We start from the raw sequence: 21,030 nt of genomic DNA, 5'->3' as shown, positions 1-21,030 counted from the left end.
TGCCCCTCCCACCACAAATGAGAACCAGTTTATTTTCCCGTTTATTTAACACCCACCCTATCCTTGTCCAACGTCCGACCCGACTGGCCCAGGCCCTCACGGGGCGCGACTGGCAGCCGGCCTTAAAAGCAAAGGGTAAAATAAATAAGCTTGGGTCTCCGCACTCCGGGGGGGGTGGTGGTGAGGGGGCTAATGTCCAGTAGCAGTCCGGGTCCGAGTCAATTCACCAGCAGCGAATCCTCCTCCGAAGCGTCCCTGAAGGAGGGGAAGTGTTAGCGGAGGTGGAAAGCATCGCTTCCCTCCGTTCGCTTCCCTTCCACCAGCCAATCCCAAACCCGAGCCAAACCAGCCTCGAACCTGCCACAGCAGCAAAGGAGGCTGCAGGCGGAGCCGCTCCCGCGGCGGAATTTGCCGGAGGTGGGGCTGTCCTGGCACTGCGCGATGTAGGCCTGGAGCTCGCTCACTTCTGCGCCCGATCCGCCTGGGTGCTGGGGAGAGAGACCCGGGACCCGCATGAAAGACACCCCTGCCCTCCCCCTCCTCTCCAACCATCTGAATCTCCTCCCTGATCCTGGTGGACCAACCAGGCTCTCTCCTCTGGGGCTTTGTACATGCTGTGCCCTCTACCTGCTGGTTCACCTGGAGATATTCCCTGACCACTGAATGTGCCCTCTCCGCCTGTGGGTCCACCACCTAGAGCCATGCTGGACCCAATCTGGGTGCTTGGCAACCACCTACTGACTTGGGTGCACACAGCGGAAGCAAGGTCTGGGTTTGTACCCCCAAAGCTGATACACATGTGTGATCTTTAAGTGCTAGAGGAAGACCTATGAGGGGTCCTTGGGTCTGAGTGACAGAAGTATGTCTGTTGCCTGGCTGTATGTCCAGGCACAGGCCGGTGCAGTCTTCTGCATTCCCAGTTGCAGAGATGTTCTGGCTTTCAGCCTTTTTTTCACCCTTCCCAACCTCATGAGACCACTCTCTTCTCCAAATCCTTTCTGGCAGTTCCTTCTCCCTGGTGCGCTTTCTCCTGGGCTCTTGTCTCATCAATCCAGAATGTTCTGAGATGATGGAAAGGTTTGATATCTATGCCGTCTAAATCTGGTAGCTACTAACGGCACTGGCATTTGGGTGCTTGCTCTATGCCCCGTTGTGAGTGAGGAAGTGAATTTAGAATTGTTTCATTTTCATGAAAATCAAAGTGTAACTAGTCACATGTGTGGCCAGAGACCAGACAGCACATTTTAGAAATGTGCCTGGACTCAGCCCAACACCAGTCTAAAGCAGGGGGCCTCTGTAACCTTCAGCACTTCTTTTTATACCACTTCCCATCGGTAGGTTGCCATACTCCGGTTTGTCCATTATCCATCCCGCCCACCAGCGCTGGACAGACACCTGGCACCAGGCTTGGCGCACAACAGGCCCCCAAACACATCTGCTGAAAGATGCGTCTGCTGACAGCTGTGTGACATCTGTCCACCTGTTACGCCCACGTTCTGCTCTGGGCCCTGCAGCCTGCAGGACCACCATCATTCCTCAGACCCACAGACAGAGGGGCTGGGAGCAGCACTTCTGGAATCACAGTTTCGGGATGAGCCGGGTTCACCAGCTGCCTAGTAGCCAACCTTGGGCGAGTCACTGAAACTCTATGGCTTGGTTTGTGTGTGTTCAGTCACTCAGTTGTGTCTGACTCTTTGCAATCCCAGGGACTATAGCCCACCAGGCTCCTCTATTCAAGGGATCTTCCAGCCAAGAATGTTGGAGTGGGCTGCCGTTTCCTACTCCAAAGGCTTGGGTTCCCTGTTGGTAAAAGATGCAGGAATCCTACCTGGCCCCACACCTTGATAAAACTGAGAATGCAGCAGCTGTGACAAGGATGGTATTAGCCCCTCTTGGGCCCCCCAGTTCTGAGCTAACCTCTCCTTTGGCCTCGTGGAATCTCCCATATTCTTCCCCAGGGTCCTTCTCACCTCACCCCGTTGTGGCCAACCTCGAGGGACTTACAGCCTGAGTTTGGGGCTGTGTAATGGGGTGGCCCACAGGGAGGTGGCTGACCTTGATGGTGTCATAGGCGCCTGTGATGAGCGCGATGAAGAGGCTGAGCACCATGTAGATGAACAGGCTGATGAAGGAGTATAGGTAGAGCTGAGAGAAGAGCCAGACCAGGCTGCTGCGGCTCTGCTGCGCCTGCATGGCCGCGAAGGTCACGAACATGTCGTCCCCATTGATAAGAGAGAACAGGCACTCGGACACCATGGACAGTGAGCGGAACTGCAGGTGGGCAGCACAGTAGGGGGGTCAGAGCAAGCGGGGGGCATGGCGGGGGCTGGCACTGGGGAGTCAGGACAGCAGGCAGAGCACTAGTAGTCACGGTAAGGCCAACTAGGGGGGATGGGTCACTGAATAAGGGTCAAGGCCAGGGTTACTGGAGGGGGGGGGTTCAGAGAGGATAGTGGATAGAATTGCTGGAGACCAGGGATCAAGGTGGGTCGTTCTGTGTCACCAGATCAACAGCAGATGGAGCTGCTGGTGTCAGAGGACTCAGGAAGTAAGAAGGGGAGCCAGGGACCCCTGGACGGTGGGTCATGAGCGCCACCCACAGGTCCGTGCCAGTCCCTACCTTCACGTGGTAGGGCCCCAACACGATCCAGCCACAGAAGCAATAGCCCAGATAGATGACGGCCACACAGCAGCAGAAGCGCATAACGCTGGGCAGGGCCACCCGCAGCGTGGCGATGAGGATCTGTGGAGGGAGGGGTGGGGGGGACAGTGTGGGCGTACCTATAACACAGGCCAGCCGGGGTGACTAGTGAAGCTGGAGGGAGCCTCGGAAGGGGCCGCAGGGTGCTGAGGGCACACCCGCTTGGCTGGATTCAGCTGGCAAGGGGTTGGGGATGAAAGTGGCTCACATAGGCCCCTGCCCATGTAGAGTGACGGGTATGTCTGGTGGGGGTGGGGGAGCATGTATGGGGAAGAGGCTCCTGGTGGGTCATCTGCAGGGGCTGTTGATGGCAATATGGTTATGATTTATCTGGGGGTGGGGGTGGGGTGAGAATTAAGGGACACATGGCTGCCACCAAGAGGGCCTTGGCTGCATGTCTGAAGCTTACATTGTACTTATGGAAGAAGGTCAAATAGCGGATGACTCCGACCCAGACTAGCAGTGTTGAGGTGCCCAGGAGGATGCTGCAGACATCGTAGCTTGCCAGGTTCTAGGGGCGGGAGTAGCGTCAACTCCATCCAGCCCTTCCCTGGGGATGGCATCGGCAGGGAGTGGGAGAGGGGGCCAGGGTCTGGAAGGAGATGGGGTGGGGAGGCAGGGCGCGGGCAGGACCCACCTTGGCTTCGATGCCAATTTTCATGATGGTACCCGAGATGGTGAGCATGTCGCTGGTGACCAGAAGGATGTACCAGCCATTGACAAACTCCAACCGCTCCCACAGGCTGATGACCCGTCCCCGCCGTCGCCACATGAACCTGACAAATTCCTGCAGGGGTAGGCGGGTGGGGTGAGGGCCGGTCTGGGCAGGGGAGGCTCACCACCCTGGCGGCCCCAAGGGTCCCAGAGCTGGGTGAGGCTGGGGGTGGCTCTCACATTCTGCAGGAGGAAGCCTCGGAGCAGTGAGCGGGCGCACAGCAGGAAGGAGAAGGCGCAGGTGAGGATCACAACCACGTCAAACAGGAGCCGGAAGCTGTTGTCTCCTGTGGGGAGGGGGCCAAAGGCAGGGCAGCGGATGCGGCGACTGGGCCAGGCCCCAGGCCTGGGGGGGGGCTTCAGGGCTGGTCAGTGGGTTCATAGGTTTCTCTGGGTGAGTCGGGAGCTTGGTCCATGCTGGTCTGGGGCTCGGGGCTCCCAGGGAAATTCAGAGCCCCTGGGCAGCACTGGTTTGGGGCTTGGGGGCTCACCATGGCCAAAGACGCTGGGGTGCTTACACTCCTGGATGTGGGCCTGGGTCTCTAGGCTGATGGGGACACGCCCACTGTGTGCCTTATTGTCAAATGTGATCTGCAGGGGTATAGCGAGATGAGATGGGACAGGGTAAACCTCGGCAGACCCAAGGCTCTCAGACCCGCAGGAGGGATGATCTCTCCAGCCCCAGCCTCCCCCATCGGCCCCACACTGCCCCTGGCCCAGGGTCCCCCAGCTCGAGAGTTCAGGAGTCCTGTGCCCCGCCCCCCACCCTACCCCATCATGGGCTGGTTCCTCACCCACACCCCAGGGACCGTGGGCTCACCAGGATACTGAAGGTGTAGCAGTCTGGGATTTCATTGTTGATCAAGCTCTGGAGGTTAATGGTCTTCAGCTGGAAGTGGATTGTGACGTTGATCAGCCTGGGGGGGAGGCTTGGGTGAGGGGGTGGGTGGGCTCTGCCTGAGTGCCAGTGCTCTGCCCCACGCTGACTCTGCAGCTGGCACAGGAAGTGCTCACGTGGCAGCATTAGCTTGGCCTGCCCAGCCCCGGCTTGTGGGGAAGTGGCTGCCCCCTCCCCCAACACTGAAGATGCCTGGAGTCCTGCCTCCCCGCACCCCCAGCCCCCTCGATCGGTCAGACAGTACTTGTGGAATTTGAGCGTGAGGTTCCTGTAACTGGCGCTGCCATCCGAGAGGGAGAGATCATCACTGGGGGGGACGGGGGGTCTCTCAGGGGGGTCCACCCGGATACAGTCTGAGGACAGGGAGTCAGGGAGGGGACACTGCTGGCAGGGGAGGCACAGGCAGGTCTCCCCAGAGTCCCCGACAGCCCCCTTCCCTGCTTTTCCTCTCCCTTCGTATTTCCACATTTGTCTGTTTCCGCTGTCTACCCCATAAGCGTCAGGCCCAGCCTATCTAACCCCGTACACAGGCCCCAGTGCCTGGCGCTCCGTGGGCCCAGGCGTTTAGTGAATGAATGACAGTGAAACATAACGTGCAGCTCTGTCTGCACACAAGCAGCCTACGAATCATCACGTCATCCTCACCACCCTGTCTTCCAGACGAGCAGGAGGGATTTTCAAGTGGGATTTTAATCCTAGCAGCCCGGGCTCCTGACCACTGAGCCCTGCCCGGCCCACTCACCCGTGACGACCATCGGATCAATGTCAAACGTGTCGTTGGCTGGGTCCACGTGGCCCCGGTGGTAGTAGCACTGGCAGAGGGCCAAGGCTGAGCCGTTGGCCCACGGGCCGCCCCCGCCCCGCACATAGGCATACCGGCCCAGGGACACGTCTGGGAGCGTCAGGTACTGCGGGCAAAGGAGGGGAGGGTCTGTCAGCCCCGCTCGCTCTCCCCTGAGGGACCAGCTGCCCACTGGCTCCTGGCCACCCGCACCTGGTCCACGGCATAGAAGATGGCCTGGTATAGCTGCTGCCGCGTGTAGGCTGCGAACGTGTCATCCGCCCCATCCGTGTAGCCCAGCAGGAAGAGGTGCCGGAAAGCGATGGTGTTCTCCTCCCGGAACGTCACTGCCAGCTGGTTGCTGAGCCCAAACAGGATGAGCTGGCAGGAGGGACAAGGATGATGGGAATCTCCCACAGTGCATGAGTGGAGGGAGAGAAGAGAGAGGGCCCTCCCCATGAGGGCAGGCCCTCCATACGTACACAGTGGCTACTAATAGAACTCACGGCAACAGCTAATGTCCATTACATGTGTACTGGGTGCCAGCTGCTGTGCTAAACCCAAACCTATGGGGAGAGTCAGGCTCCAGGAGTTGATGGACAGGGAAGCCTGGCATTCTACAGTCCATGGGGTCACAAAGAGTCAGACACGACTGAGTGACTGGACTGAACTGCACAGGGTAAGTACCACTGCTGGGTTCCTTTTGCTGTTGTTCAGTCGCTCAGTCGTTTCCGACTCTTTTCGATCCCACGGACTGCAGAACACCAGGCTCCTCTGTCCATGGGATTTCACTGGCAAGAATGCTGGAGTGGGTTGCCATTTCCTCCTCTAGAGCATCTTCCCGACCCAGGGATTAAACCTGCATCTCCTGCATTAGCAGGTGGGTTCTTTACCACTGAGTCACCTGGGAAGCCCCTCACTGGGCTCCTTTACTGACAGGAGATTAGAAGCATGGTGACATACCCAAAGTCACTAGACCAGAAGCTCTCATAGTGAGTCTGACTCATCATGGAGTCCTGGGAGCCCAGCACAGGTCCTGGGAGAGGGAGGGAGTGAGGGCAGTGATCTCTGCAGCCACCAGATCAGTTTTCTTTGAGGGTCAGCACAGCATCAGACTGCCCGGGTCCACATGCCAGCTCCCAAGGCTTAGTTGCTGTGTGACTTTGGACAAGTCCCTTAACCTCTCTGAGCCTCATTTGTCTCATCTATAAAAAAAGGGCGACAACACTGACCAGGACCTTAGAGGGCATTTGTGACGCTTAAAGGAGCTGCTCCTGTGCAGGCCCCAGAGGGCTTCCGACTGATGAGTGCCACTGTCACTATCATGATGCTGCTGCGGGGGCAGGACTAGGCTCTGACTCCAGGCTTTTCCCCTTCAAGGAAAATAGGGCCCACCGGTGGAATTCTGGGGGCAGGGGCGAGTGGCACAGGTCTCACCTGCACGGTGACCACCAAGATCTTCACCACTTGCAGCATAAGCTTGAAAGGCTTGCGACCCTTGGCCCGGAATTTATCACAGGGGCTCATGAAGAAGTACTTGAGACGGCGACGGAGATCTTCCTCTTCTGGAGGGGTTGAAGGGGCTGGGGAAGCCCCTGTCTGAGTCCCATATCCAGGGCTGGGTGTCAGAAGCCGCTCAGTCTCTGTGAGATGGGAGGGAGGGGGAAGTGGGGACCAGGCCGAGACAAGTTTACCTGCCGATAGGGGAGGCAGGTCCCAAGCTCCAGCTAAGAAAGAACTCTGGAAGATCTAAGGAAAACCAGAAAGTTTGTAACATTTTACAGATATCTGCAACAGTGCTGGTCAAAGACTATAAATCACTTGAAAGAGCCTGAACTGATTCCTGGTCCTGCCTCGGGGCACTTAGCTTTCCAGAGTCTCAGCTTCCTCGACTGCAAAATGGGGCAGTAAATTCTCTCACTAGGAAGCTAAGGATTTGATACTTACATAGCATTCCATTCCTAAGCCTCAGTGGTTCCTCAACAAGTAGAGGCTATTCTATTTTTTTGTTTTTTTCCCCCTTCTTTTTGGCCATGCCTAAGGGCTTGCAGGATCTTAGTTCCCAGACCAGGGACTGAACCCAGGCCACAGCAATGAAAGCACCAAGTTCTAACCACTAGACCACCAGGGAACTCCTGAAAGTGAAAGTGAAGTCGAGTCTGACTCTTTGCGACCCCATAGACTGTAGCCTACTATAGACTGTAGCCTACAGGCTTCTCCATCCACAGGATTTTCCAGGCAAGAGTATGGGAGTGGGTTGCCATTTCCTTCTCCAGGGGATCTCCCCAACCCAGGGATCAAACCCGGGTCTCTCGCATTGCAGGCAGATGCTTTATCCTCTGAGCCACCAGGGAAGCCCAGGGAACTCCTAAATAGAGGCTATTCTAAGTACCACTGATTCCTTTCAATCCTGACCAGCCCAAGAGGAAGTCCAAGTTTTCAGCAACTGCCAGGGTCATAGTTGATCACAGCAGCCAAGAACAGTCCCTGACATACCCCCATGATCCCCACTGGAAGAACCCTGTTTCATTCCAAAGCCTGGCTGGCTCTCTGCCTAGCCCAGCCACCAAGATGAAATGTGGACACTCTCAGAACCTGTCCCACAGGGAGGGCCACTTTCAGATCCCTTTGGCACTCAGATGCTGTTGTGGTTGTTTACAAGACAGCTGGATGGGAAGCCAGAGGGCGGGTCACCTCCCTGGCTGGGATCACAGCTAATCCACCCCAGGCTCCAATGACTAGGACATCTCTGAGGTGTCTGCAGCTGGTTTAAGAGGAGATGATCAACACACGGGCATTCCTCAGGCTCCCTCCCCTACGAGAGGCAACTGAGCTTCCATGGGTCTGGAGATCTGAAACTGAGTTAGGCGCCTGGGTTTAAAGTGGCAACCCCGCCCCAGCAGTCCTGCCTGGGTTTAGAAGCATTTGCCTCCTGGCCTGGGGAAGCAAGAGTCTGGGAGTCTGACGTTGGAACAGGAGGGTGGGGATGGGGGTTGGAGAAGCTGGGGCCGCGGTCGGAGTTTCAGCAGAACTGAGCAATCATAATCTAGGCTCGGGATGCAAATCCTGGGACCCTCGCCGCCGCGAGTCGGAGAAGCTGGCGGCTCGGCAGCTGCCTGAGTTGAAGGTACTCAAAGCACAGCCCGGAGTCCCGCCACTTAGAGGGGAGAAGCTGGTGCCCACCCGCCACATGTGGGCAGCCTGCCCTTTCTGCCTTTTCTCCTAGGCTCTAGGAGCCGTCAGTCCATACCGACGCCACCAGGAAGCTGAGAGGTGGACATGGGAGCTGAGGAAAGGGAATCCCGGAGCTCCACAGTCCCAGGTAGGAGAAGCCGTCCGCAGGTTCGCAGCCCGCGTTCCGGAGCTCGCCGGGCTGGCTGCGCCCTCACCTGAGCCGCGCGGGCCTACGGGTACTGCCATGTCGGGGCCCGGAGCGCCGGACGCCGCCGGGCGCTGCGGGGCAGCCGGGGTCCGAACGCCCCGCGCTGTCACTGCGGCCTCGCTCCCTGGCGGTGCAGCTTCAAACCCTCCCGCATCAGCTGACTCGGGCCTCAGACACGTGACCATCGCGGCCTGGGAGGCAGGCGACCAAATCCGGTCCCGCCCCCTGCGCCACGACTTCCCCCTGCCTGAGCAGCGCGCAAGCGTGCCGCGGACGGCAGCTGGCTTCCTCTAGGCGGTCGCGAGGTCCTAGCGCCGAGGGTGCCAATGTGCTGGGGGATGGGCCGGCTGTGAGCGTGCGGACTCAGGACTGACTCGGTCCTGGCTCCCTGTCGTCCCGGCGTCCAGTGCCAATCTCTTGGCTTCCATGTCTAATGCTTGACCTCTTTCCCTCCGCGGTGTAGGATAATGATCCTGTCTCAAGAGTATCCTGCTCCATCCTTCCAGAAACCTTCCCTTACTCTCAACCCCCTCTCATCTGAACTACCATTAATCCTACTTCTTTCCCTAATTGTATCCTAAACAGGACCACTTTCCTCCACTCTGTCAGCCCAGAGTTTCCCAACATTCCTGGCTTGGACCCCTGCAACAACCTCCCTGATCTTAGACTCCTACTTCTGATCCCCCTCCATTCCCCTCTCCATCCAGCAGCCAGAAGGGTCTTCCAAAAATAATTGATATCAGCCCTCTGTCAGAATCTGCTGGTAGCTTCCCATTTCTCTTGGATGACAAGCAAACTTCAATCTACTGGAGCCCTCTTTTCCAGCCCCACCTACCTCCTCCCCTATCTCATCTCAGTGGCCTCAGGGCCTTAGTACAATCTTCTTGCCTTAGGCAAGAAGGCAGGCAATTTGGGTTTAAAACTACACCCTCCCAACCACTACTTCTGGGTCTTTGAAAAACTCCTTTAAATGCCGTATGCCTCAGTGTCCTCATTTGCAAAAGGGGAATACTCAGTTATCTGTCTCATGGAGCTGCTGAGAGAAATAAATGAGAGGGCTTCCTTGATGGTCCAGTAATGAAGAATCTGCTTATCAGTGCAGGGAACACAGATTCTATCTTGGTCTGGGAAGATCCCACACGGCAGGGAGCAACCAAGTCTGTGCTCCGCAACTACTGAGCCAGTGCTCTAGAGCCTGTAAGTCACAACTACTGAAGCCTGTCTGCCTAGAGCCTGTGCTCCATAGGAGAAACTAAGGCAATGGGAAGCCCCGTGCACCACAACCAAGTGTAGCCCTTGCTCACTGCAACTAGAGAAAAGCCCACGCACAGCAATGAAGACCCAGCGTGGCCAAAAGATAAATAAAATTACTTTTTAAAAAAGAATTAAGTGAGAAAATACAAATTCATAGCACAAGTCTGGACCAACAGTAGTACTGAATAGCAGTGATTGGATTTACAAAGTCCTTCCACAGGGAAGCTGTCCCCTATTTAAATCAGAAGTCTTGTTATGCTTCTTGAATGCACCATACTTTATAGTTGCTTTTTAAGTGTTTCTGAACTCTGGGAGCTCTGTGAGAACCAAGGCCATGCTAATCTTGCTCCCTGCTGAGACTTGAGCAATCAACACATGTGTATTGAATGCATAAGCGAGTGACCTCTCCTTTGTCCTGTGGTGTACCTGCAGTGTGGGCTTTGAAGGATAAGGGGTAAATCTGGGGAGCAGAAAGGGCAGGCTGCCCACATGGTTTCATATCAGCCTCTGCTATGCACCTGCTACACGTTCAGTGTGTCAGAAATCCCACCACTCGTGGGAAAGTTAACTCTAAAAGGGAAGGAAGCAGCATAGACCAGACCGCAGGGTGAGTCCGCCCCTGACTGGGGTGGCTAAGTCTGGAGGAACAGAGAATGGCGACTGCTGAGATGGACCAGTATGAGACCTCCTGGGGGAAGCTGCCGCCAGGAGTATGTTTTTGGGGGAGCCAGGACAGTAAGGTTCCGTTTGTGTGCCTCGCTCCGGTAATGCCCTCCCATCTCCCCAGGAACAGGCTGCACATTAGAGAAAAAAGAGCAACAGCAGAACGACGACACAGAGCCAGGAGGCAGTGGGAGGCTTTTACTAACTGCACAACACACGCTTTCCCAGGCCCCTGTGGGTGCCAGCAGGCCCTTCAGCCATCGGGCCCGAGCAGGGCTTCTTGCTCCTGCACCCACCTGGGACTCTCGCCCATAGGGAGGGCTGGGCTGACAGTGTCACGGATGGGAGAGCCGCGGTCAGGGTGGGACTTGGAGTTGGAGTCAGGGCTGGGCACAGGATCTGTGTTGGGGCTGGGACCAGATCTGTGGTCAGGGCTAGCCAGGAGGTCGGAACTGGCATTATGCCTAGGCTTAGGGTCAGAAGACAGGGCAGAATCAGGGCTGGGGCTACATCTAGAGCCACTGGTGGGTTTCGGGTTGGGATTGGGGAGGGAGCCCAGCACAGAGCCAGGGTCACGGTCAAGGCCAGAGCTAGGGCCAGGGCTGAGCACTGAGGCAGCATCCGGACCCAGGAGAGAGGACTGCCCTGGTCTTAGCATCGAAGCAGGACTGAGGCCCAGGCCGGCAGCGGCAGCGGCGGCAGCCGCAGCTGCAGCCGCACCCTCGTGCACGCGCTTGTGCTTGGTGAGGCTGGAGGCTTGGCCGAAGGCCTTGCCGCAGAGCTGGCAGCGGTAGGGGCGCTCGCCCGAATGCACATGTAGGTGCTGTAGCAACGCGGAGCTCTGCCCAAAGGCCTTGGAGCAGTGGGGGCAGGCGTAGGGCCGCTCGCCCGTGTGCGTGCGCAGGTGATGCTGCAGGTTGGAGCTCTGGCCAAAGGCCTTGCCGCAGTGGGGGCAGCGGTAGGGGCGCTCGGCCGTGTGTGTGCGCTGGTGCTGCAGCAGCGCCGAGCTCTGCCCGAAGGCCTTGCCGCATTGCGGGCATGGGTACGGCCTCTCGCCCGTGTGCGTGCGCAGGTGCTTCAGCAGCGCCGAGCCCTGCCCGAAGCCCTTGGCGCACACTGGGCACTTGTGCGGCCGCGGGCCGCCGTGCGTGCGCAAGTGCTGCGCCAGCAGCGAGCCGTGGCCGAAGGCTTTGCCACACACCGGGCAATGGTGAGGCTTCTCGCCACTGTGGCTGCTGCGGTGCTTGAGCAGTGTGGAGCGCCAACCGAAGGCCTTGCCGCACGCGGCGCACTGGTACGGCCGCGCGCCAGTGTGGATGCCCCGGTGCTGCGCCAGCGTGGCGCCGTGGCTGAATGACTTGCCGCAGTCGGGGCAGCGGTAGGGCTTCTCGCCGCTGTGCGTGCGGCGGTGCTGGCTAAGCCCCGAGCTGCGGCGGAAGGCTCGCCCGCAGTCAGGGCAAGAGAAGGGCCGGGGCGGGCTGGCAGGTGCAGGGAGCACCGCGGGGGCAGCGGTCAGGACCTCAGGAGTGGCAGGGAGGTCGGAGGAGAGGGAGTCCAGGTCTGGGGCGGCAGTGGGACTGAGGGTGTCGCTGTTAGGGTCAAGGATCAGGGGAACCGGGCCGATGACGTCGGGGTCGTCGAAACTTGAAGACAGGGGGTCGAGATCTTGGGGGTCGGAGTCACGGATCCCCGAGATGGAGCCTGGAGCATCCACCTCGGCATCCAGAGCCTCGGAGACAGGCTCCAGATCTTCATAGCTGGGGTCCACGTCCTCAGAGACAGTGTGGAGGTCTTCCGGCTCAGGCTCCGGGTTTGCGGAAGCCGGGTCCAGCTCTTCTGGGTCGGGGTCTAGGTCTTCTGAGTCCGTGTCAAGGTCTTCATAATCGGGCCTCCTGCCTTTGTGGCCTGGGTTCCTGACTAAGACGGAACGCCTCATCCCTGGTGTGGAAGTATCGGCTTCTGGGGCAGGATCTGTGGGGTGAGGGCAGAGGGTGAGTGGAGAGTAGGTTCTGGGGAACCGGGGGTCTCTTTTGGAGCCTGGGCAGGGAAGGGAGAGGGAGTTGGGCTGTACCCCAGATCCCGCTTTGGGGTAAACACACAGATCCTTCTCCTGTCTCGTGCTACAGGGAGACTGCACTGGCTCCTGTGCAGAGGGACCCTGGTGGGACATGGGGAGGGGCCTCCCTTCTCAGCCCCACACCTGGATAGAAGTCAGGGGACCCAGCACTAGAGGTCTCCAGCACCCAGCTCCATGGCTCCGCCCCTCTCTCCATCCTGGGCTCCTCCTCTGGTGGGAAGCTCAGGTCCTGTGGAGGAGAGACAGTCCCCTTGACCATGGCCCCTTTGAGGGGAAGAGGGTGGGTGTCTGGGTTCCTGTGCTTGCTCTAAGTACATGGCCTGAATTCCAGTCCCCTTGTTGGGGGTGGCATATTTTGGGGTTCCTGGTAGGGAACTTGGCTCACCTCCTAGAGAGGAAACATTGTGATCTCTGAAGCCTCTATCTATGGGGGATAAGTGTGTGTGCGTGTTGGTGGGGGGTGGGGGGCAGACAACATCTGGTACTCCTCCTGGGTCACTGGGGGCACTCAGGGAGACCCTTCCTGGGGAAGAGACAATCTGAATTCCAAACTTCACAGTCCTGGGGTATGACTAAGTGTCAAAACATCTATGTTGTCTTAGATAGAAGATCCTGAATGCTGATTTCTAAAGTTAGAGTGTGTGTGGGGAACCCTGGAGGGGGGCAGGGAGACCCATGGACCCATTATCCAGGAGAGTAGGGACAGGTGTCAGTATACCTGTTTGCCCGACTAGATAGATCCTGAATTCTAACCCCTAGCTTGTTAGTTGCTTAGTCCAGTCCAGCTGTTTGGTATTTCATGGACTGCAACCCACCAGGCTTCTCTGTCCAAGGAACTATCCAGGCAAGAAAACTGGAGTGGGTAGCCAATCCCCTTCTCCAGTGGATATTCCCCACCCAGGCATCAAACAAGGGTCTCCTGCATTGCAGGCAGATTCTTTACCATATGAACCACCAGAAAACCCCTAGCTGCGGGGTAGGCAAAACAACACACTGGGCTTCTCTTTGGTTACTGGAGGGACCCCTGGGCCATCTCCTAGGAAGGAATGATTTCTTGAGTGACTGACTCCACAGCTGAAGCATGGAGATGGTCCTCTCTGAGAAGAAAGATCCTGAATCCTACCTCCATGGCTGGAGGTAGGGAGTGGGACAGAGAAACAAGCTGGGACCCCTTCTGGGGAGCACGGGGAGCTCAGGATTATCTGCAGGGGAGGTGATGCCCAGCCCATGGCTAGGCCTGGTGGGGGGAACAACAAATAGATCTATTATTGGGAGGGGGGTTGAGGTGGGGGTGGGTGTGCATTGGAGGGCACTTTGGCTCTCCTTTGGGGGAGGGGGACCTTCTGAGCCACAACCCCAGAGCTGGGAGTGGATACACATACAGAGAGGCCTGAGTTCCTAGTTCACCTCCTCACATTCCATGATGGAGGGTGGGGGGACAGTGATGGGTCACCCCTGGCTTTCCAGTAGGGGGAAGACCCTTAGATTGGCTCCTGAATTCCCACCTCTGAGCTACAAGTAGCAAGGAGACATAACTGGGGTCTTTTCCTGAGTTCCTGGGGGGCAGGTGGAATCCTGGATCACCTCCTGAGGAAGGGGCTTCCAGTGCTCTGGACTCCAAGACTGGAAAGTGAGGGGAAACAACACCTGGGGTCCTGGGGGAGATCCCTCTGGAGGATGGGTCTCCTGAACTCCAGACCCCAGGCTGGAGGGTCTGAGGGAACAATACCTGGGGTCACTCCTGGGCTCCTGGGGTGGGGGATCCGGATCGCCTCCGGGGGAGGGGGCGTTCTGGACTTACGCCCCCCCCCACCCCCAGCCGAGGGGTGCCCCCCTCCCCTACCTCCCGATTGACGATTGACGGCGCCCAGCTTGGGCTGGGCCCTCCCCCGGGGCCGCAGCGGCGGAACCGGCGCGCTAGGCCCGCAGGTCGCGCGGCCCCCTCCCATCGCGCCCCAGGCTCTGCTCTCCCCGGGCGGGCGGGCGCTCGGGGCGGCGGTGGAGGGTAGGACAGAGGTCGCCCCAGGCCGCGCCCCGCGCTGGGGGCCCCCCGCGCCCGCCCCCCTCATCGCGGCCCCCGCCCGCCCGGCCCGCTCGCGGGGACACTCACCCGGCGCCCCTCTCCCCTGCCCGGCCCGCCGCGCCCGCCGGCGCCCCCGGGGCCCGCAGGAAGCCCCCCGCCCGCCAGCCCCGCCGGCGGCCCCCTCGGCCCTGCGGCCCCGCCAGGCGCTCCCGGGGAGCGAGAGGGGCCGGCCGAGGGCCGCAGCGGGGGCTGCTGGGACTTGTAGTTCGCCCGCGCCCGCCTCGGCCGTCGCCATCGCTGCCCCCGCCCCCCGGGCCAGCCTTTGTCCCGGCCCGGCCACCCGGCCGCGCGGCCGCGCCTTTGTCTGCACCGGGCCCCGCCTGCGCTGTCCCCGCCGCCGCCTCTCCTCTTCTGCTTCTCTCCCAGCCGCTCTTGATCCCTCTCCGCCCCTCTCTCTCTCTCTCTCTGTCCCTTCTCTGTCCCTCCGTCCCTTTATTTCCATGTCTTGGCCTCTCTTGTCACTTTCTCTGCCTCCATCCCTCTGTCTCTGCATCCTCCTCCTCTCTCTCCCTGTCTCTGCCTCCTGCCCGTGTCTCCGACTCTCTGTCTCTCTTTCTCTCTCTGTTTCCAGGAACACCGAACAGTCTCTGTCTCTTGCAGACGGGCAACACACATCAGCATAGTTCAGACGCTGAGAATTTACAAACTTGTGGTATCTTTGCTCAGTCCAGCGTTTTCGCTTTAAGACTCCTCCTCCGAGGAAAAGAGCTGGGGATACTCCTCCTCCTTCTCCTCCCAGGGTCATGCAGGGCTGTCACTGGTGGGCTCCCCGTGCCTGTTCCTCCTTCTATAAGCCAGGTCTAGTAAGCAGTCTGGGCATACTTTACCTGGAGATGAAGATCCCTGTGAAGAGGTAATGAAATACAGCCCTGGCAGCTGGCAGCTGGGCTGTGATGTTCTTAGCAGAACATAAACAACAGGTCTCAGAATATAAACAGTCATCACACAAGGCCGCTCTGTGACCGCGTCTGAGCTGAGATAGACACAAGGACACTGCAACCTCAAAAATGAATACATACCCTGTGCCTCCTACTAACAGAGATGACTGCCGCTTCCTCCCAATGACCACCCCACATCCATCCTCCTACATGTAAGAATCACCAAAAGACACAGTCACCAATCTGCTCCCTCACAGTGCCAGGCTAGAATTGCTCTACTCTCCTCAACTCTACTTAAAACTCTCCAGCACAAGCCTGAATCCTATAAGAAGCCTTTCTGTCCTCCACCTCTCTCCTCTGGAGATACCCTGCTAAGGGGTCTTCCTTGCTGCACAAGCTAAAAAAAACCAAACTTTTTTTGACTACCGGTGTGCTTCTGATGGGGCTTTTCTGGGGGCTCAGGGGTAAAAAACCCACCTGCCAGTGCACGAGACGTGGGTTCGATTCCTGGGTCATGAAGACCCCCTGGAAAAGAGAATGGCAACCCACTCCAGTATTCTTGTCTGGAGAATCCCATGGACAGAGGAGCCTGGAGGGCTACAGTCCATGCGGTCGCAAAGAGTCGGACAGGACTGAGCGACTAAACAATGACAACAAAAACAAGTGCTTCTGAGGATCCTTGGCTGGTGGATTTTGACACCACCTACCCTTGCATGTAGGTCAGGCCTCCAGGAGACTTTGCTCTTCCTTCTGGAATCTTCTAGATCTGGGCTGGACTTTTGGCCTGAGACCTGCTTTCTATCCCTCTGTGGAGAAGCCCACAGCAGATCTGAGACACTTGAGTCTGCGATTGGATTATGTCCCTGGATCCTTATCCTGCTGGATGATCCCATTACAGTAATACTTGTAAAGACAGCTGTTGTTTCTGTCTGCCTAGTCTCAACCTCTCTCTTGTTTTCCCTTTTTGTGTAGCCCCTACCACTACTCCAGACAGACCTGTGTCTAACACAGCCCCCAGGCTCTTGTAACTGAAACTTATCAGCCCGAGAGCCTCCCCGCTTGACCACAAGGATGAGGTCTGGGATGAAGCCACGTAGCTGGAGGATCTCTTTCTTCCTCTGGAATCATGAACTGTTCACGGGACCTCATTCTACCTGCACCCACCTTCCTCAGTTGTGTGGAAGAACAGTCTGCAGACTGAAGTCAGTCTGTACCAGGATGTAGAGGTGAGAGTCAGAGAGACAGCCGTAGTTATATTGGTTGAGCTCCTCAGTTCAGTTCAGTTCAGTCACTCAGGCGTGTCCGACTCTTTGCAACCCCATGGACTGCAGCACGCCAGGCGTCCCTATCCATCACCAACTCCCGGAGCTTGCTCAAACTCATGTCCATTGAGCTGGTGATGCCATCCAACCTTCTCATCCTTTGTTGTCCCCTTCTCCTCTCACCTTCAGTCTTTCCCAGCATCAGAGTCCTTTCCAATAAGTCAGTTCTTCGCGTCAGGTGGCCAAAGTATTAGAGTTTCAGCTTCAGCATCAGTCCTTCCAATGAATATTCAGGACTGATTTCCTTTAGGATGGACTAGTTTGATCTCCTAGCAGTCCAAGGGACTCTCAAGAGTCTTTTCCAACACCACAGTTCAAAAGCATCATTTTTTTGGCACTCAGGTTTCTTTACAGCCCAACTCTCACATCCTTACATGGCTACTGGAAAAACCATAGCTTTGACTAGACAGACCTTTGGTGGCAAAGTAATGTCTCTGCTTTTTAATATGCTGTCTAGGTGGGTCATGGATATAGCCAGGTTGAGCTCCTGGATATAGCCATACCTGAAGCCCTCAGTCTTGTCAGTGTCACAAGCCAACCAATTTCTTGGGTATTTAAGCTAGTTTAGTGGGTTTCTGTTCCTTGCAGTCATGACAGTCTTGACTAATTTATAAATTAGTTTCGGGAAAGGGAAGGGTATTGAAGGAAATAACTTAAAAGGTGAAATTGGCTGAACAAAGGTAAAATAGAGGGCCAGGGCCTCTATGTATATATATATACATTATGAATAGGACTTCAGGCCTTGTGCTCTGCGCAACCTCCCCAGATGTATGTCACACCCCATAGAAGAGCCTTTTTCTGGAGACCAGACATCTATTATGTAGAAAAATACCTAATTAAATTGTTGCCTATTTTATCTTGGCACTCTAACACTGTGTCACCTGAGACTGTGGCTCAAGTGCCTTTGGAGGAAAACATCAGGATGTTGGAATACCTGGGAGCTTCCATGAAGTCTTCAGCAAGGTCTTATAAGATAGATATAAACTCCCTCTATCTGCTCCTTCTTAAAGCAAAGTTAGCACTTCTTTGATTTTGTGAGATTGCCAGAGCTCAGTTCTCTGCCCCAGGTTAAAAAACAAAGTTACTAGGAATGAGATGGGGAGATAAGGCTGGGATTATCAGAAATCTGGTGGGTACTTTCAAACACTGAACACTGCCTGTCTCTAAAGGCACAATTACTCTCATTGGGACGAGCCTATTGGCTGAGTCTGTCTGCTCTCTAGATTGTAACCTGGGGCAAGATAGATGCTATGGGGATGGGCAGGCACAGGTCTGTTGCTAGGAGACAGGATCTACCAAGGTTGGCCTCCAGACTCCAAGATCCTGGTGAGGTTTGGTGAACCAAATCATCCGGGCATCCAACCACAGCATCCCATCCTTCTGGACACAGTGATTGGTTCGTGGCTGGACATGTGACATAAATGGGTCAATCAGAGTGTTCCTTACTTTCTAATGTGAGACAGCTCTTCCTTTAGGGCCTAACTATTAGGATTTGGATTTTGTTTTGGTTTTGTTTTTTGCCACTGCTTGGACTGAGAGGCAGCAAGGCAGAAAGCATGCCTGATAAGGAATTAGCAGTCTTGCTAATTACAGACTTTCTTAAGTCAATAAAATCCCTGTCTGCTTGAGCACATAGAGCTAGGTTTCTGATACTTGAAATAGAAATACCTAAGACATTAACAAAATTTAGGCACTGTTCATTGGGCTGCAGCCAAGTGTGAGGCCCTGTTTTAAGATGGTACATGCACATTGTATTGATTCTTTGTAACCCTCCATGAAGGAGGAACTGTTGCTCTCCCCAATTTTTCACATAATGAAAGTGAGGGTGAAAGTATGAAATCATTTGCTGAAGGACAGAAAGAGATAAGTCTGATGCTTAGTGATGAGTACCATTGACAAGAATGTTTTCCTTTAAAAATTCATCTGTTTGGGGACTTCCCTGGTGATCCAGTGGTTAAGAATCTGCCTTGCAATGCAGGAGATGAGGGTTCAATCCCTGGCCGAGGAACTAAGATCCCCACATGCACGGGCAGCTAGGCCCGAGAGCAGCAGCTACTGAGGATGTGCACTCTAGAGCCCGTGCTCCACAACAAGAGAAACCCCTGCACACTGCAACTAGATAAAAGCCCGAGTCACAACAAAGGCCAAGCATAGCCTGAATACAAAAAGAGTCATCTGTTTTCCCATATTCGAGACTATTTCATCTGGGCTTCCCTGGTAGCTCAGTAGTTAAAAAGAAAGCTGCCTGCCGATGCAGGAGACAAGGGTTTGATCCCTCGTCTAGGAAGATCCCACAGGCCATGGAGCAACTAAGCCCGTGCATCACATCTATTGAGCCTTTGCTCTAGAGCCTGGGAACTGCAACTATTGAGCCCTCATGACACAACTATTGAAGCCCAGGAGCTCTAGAGCCTGTGCTCACAAGAGAAGTCACTGAAATGAGAAGCTCATGCGCTGCAACTAGAGAGTAGCCTCCACTCGCTACAACTAGAGAAAAGCCCAAGTAGCAGTAAGGACTGAGCATAGTAAAAGAAAGTAAATACATAAATTTAAAAAAAAGATTATTTTATTCATCTAGCTTTATAAGCCCGTTTGGTTTTTATAGTTCATATGACATGCCTTTTTTGGAAAGTAAGTGGAATATAGGAGGGATAGACATAACATAAAATCAGAATCATCATAATGTAATTTCTTCTTATACTGAAGACATTTCGAGTAAAGTTTCTCTTCTTTCCTGGCAACCCATACTGGGACTTGTCAGTTCCTTGGTTAGAAAATGCAAAAATCTGCCTCCTTGTAACTCCTACCTCTTATTTCTCATCTGGTGTCTCAGCAGTTTAAACCATTCTTAGAACCAGGCAGGAGCACGCATAATCCTGCAACTAGAGCTACACAGAACCGAAGCAAAATTTCTGAGCTTCCTGGTAGGCAAGGCAAAGAGGATGAGTCCCTTTGTACATACAGTCTGGCCAAGCAGCAGACTGGCTTTACCAGGAGCACCTGATTTTGTCGTGGGAATCACTGGAGAATGGGTTTATTGCAGTGGTCCTCAACCAGGGGCAACTTCCCCCCTCAAGGGACACTTGGCAATGCATGGAGACATCTTTGGTTGTCACAACTGGGTGGGGGAGGAGGAATGTACTACTGGCGTGTGGTGGGTAGAGGTCAAGGATGATGCTGGCCAGCCTGCAATGCATGAGACGGCCTCCAACCACCAGGAATGATCCTATCCAGAATGCTAATAATGCTGACATTGAGAAAGCCTGTTATTATCATGGAGTAATTCACAAGAGTGTCATCTACATCATTAGCGGAAGCAAACAGAAGAAGTGTCTGGCCTCTAGCAGACATTCTCATGGTCAGTGCGGATACCATGATTGCAGCCAAAAGGGCCATCTTGTCCCAGTAGGACCTCAAACTGGACTCCTCTCCTTCCTGTGGAAATGACGGGCTGGTCTCACAGGATTATTGCCCATGGGGAAAGGACTGCTGGCGAGGCTTGAGGCTGACCTTTAGTGGCCCATTGGATTGGGGGTCTTGTGAAGGTCTGTCTACAGGGTCAGGAAACTATGTTCATTCACTGAAACCAGATTCTCAACAGCCTGTCGAGGCAGGGCCCAAGCACAGCCACCAAGACCCATCTGATCATTCCAGACAGAGCCAACTTCTTGGTGTTGATTGCACCAGACTGCCAAGATTGTCATGGTGGGTTGCTGTCCAAGGTACTGGTCCTTGACATGTTTGCTAAGCCCTGTCACCCACTGGCTTCAAGGGCCCACCCCAACCTCCTCCTTTCTACCCCTTTCATTCTGTCTCTGGCCTAACACCTGCCCCCCTTGGACCTGATTATATCCTGATGACTTTTGTTGTTTTTCCCTTTTCACCTGGGGGCCAGTTTCCCAGCCAGCTAGTGCACCAACCATTCAGCTTCCAGCCTCTGCCCACAACAGGGTAAATTGCTGGGCCATTCTCATGTCCACCCCTTCATGCCCCCTCTGAGCCCCAGCCAGCATCTCAAGGATTGAAAGCTCCTTCCTCCCCCTCCTCTCCTTCATCCTTGTAAGGGAAGCTCTCCTTTCTTAACTCCCAGCCACAACCTGACTAGTGTGTACATTTCTCAGTTATAACAATCTAATGAGAGAGATTGTGTCCAAGTGGTGCTAGTGGTAAAGAACCCATCTGGCAATACAGGAGACATAAGAGACGCAGGTTCAATCCCTGGGTTGGGAAGATCCCCTGGAGGAGGGCATGGCAACCCACTCCAGTATTTTTGCTTG

General features: G+C 55.6%; 2 protein-coding genes across 11 annotated transcripts; both read right to left on the bottom strand.

Moving 5' to 3' along the window:
- Positions 1-28: 28 nt before the first annotated feature.
- MCOLN1 (mucolipin TRP cation channel 1) lies at positions 29-8,622 on the bottom strand. Of its 4 annotated transcripts, none has more exons than XM_012177953.5 (14): positions 8,345-8,622; positions 6,532-6,737; positions 5,308-5,475; positions 5,056-5,221; positions 4,558-4,666; positions 4,236-4,332; positions 3,907-4,006; positions 3,596-3,702; positions 3,339-3,488; positions 3,111-3,212; positions 2,621-2,743; positions 2,056-2,271; positions 358-488; positions 29-255 (listed from the first exon to the last, which is right to left on the bottom strand). In XM_012177953.5, exons 1-14 carry the CDS (start codon positions 8,373-8,375, stop codon positions 219-221), a joined length of 1,743 nt encoding a protein of 580 aa, XP_012033343.2. In that variant the 5' UTR covers positions 8,376-8,622; the 3' UTR covers positions 29-218. The 4 variants fall into 4 exon arrangements, with proteins under 4 accessions (XP_012033343.2, XP_012033344.1, XP_004008602.3 ...); XM_012177954.5 differs by having other exon boundaries at positions 6,532-6,843; positions 8,484-8,622; XM_004008553.6 differs by having other exon boundaries at positions 8,484-8,622.
- Positions 8,623-10,571: 1,949 nt separating this feature from the next.
- On the bottom strand, positions 10,572-16,199 carry ZNF358 (zinc finger protein 358). Of its 7 annotated transcripts, none has more exons than XM_027969706.3 (3): positions 15,201-15,425; positions 12,594-12,699; positions 10,572-12,364 (listed from the first exon to the last, which is right to left on the bottom strand). In XM_027969706.3, exons 2-3 carry the CDS (start codon positions 12,664-12,666, stop codon positions 10,647-10,649), a joined length of 1,791 nt encoding a protein of 596 aa, XP_027825507.2. In that variant the 5' UTR covers positions 12,667-12,699; positions 15,201-15,425; the 3' UTR covers positions 10,572-10,646. The 7 variants fall into 7 exon arrangements, with proteins under 7 accessions (XP_027825507.2, XP_027825506.2, XP_014951332.3 ...); XM_027969705.3 differs by having other exon boundaries at positions 15,381-15,425; XM_015095846.3 differs by lacking the exon at positions 15,201-15,425 and adding an exon at positions 14,581-14,725.
- Positions 16,200-21,030: the final 4,831 nt, after the last annotated feature.

Source organism: Ovis aries, chromosome 5 (assembly GCF_016772045.2).
Source record: "Ovis aries strain OAR_USU_Benz2616 breed Rambouillet chromosome 5, ARS-UI_Ramb_v3.0, whole genome shotgun sequence".
Taxonomy (NCBI): Eukaryota; Metazoa; Chordata; class Mammalia; order Artiodactyla; family Bovidae; genus Ovis; species Ovis aries.
The sequence above is the reverse complement of the archived record's forward strand: the minus strand, read 5'-3'. Positions and strand labels throughout refer to the sequence as shown.

Coding starts and splice junctions, on each gene's coding strand:
- MCOLN1 (XM_012177953.5), bottom strand. CDS start 8,375: ATGTCCACCTCTCAGCTTCCTGGTGGCGTCG. Junction 5,476..6,531: donor TCTTGGTGGTCACCGTGCAG/GTGAGACCTGTG, acceptor CCCTCCTGCCAG/CTCATCCTGTTTGGGCTCAG. Junction 5,222..5,307: donor TCTTCTATGCCGTGGACCAG/GTGCGGGTGGCC, acceptor CTTTGCCCGCAG/TACCTGACGCTCCCAGACGT.
- ZNF358 (XM_027969707.3), bottom strand. CDS start 15,046: ATGCAGAGACAGAGGGATGGAGGCAGAGAAAGTGACAAGAGAGGCCAA. Junction 12,365..14,580: donor GCAGGGGAGAGGGGCGCCGG/GTGAGTGTCCCC, acceptor CTCACCCCACAG/ATCCTGCCCCAGAAGCCGAT.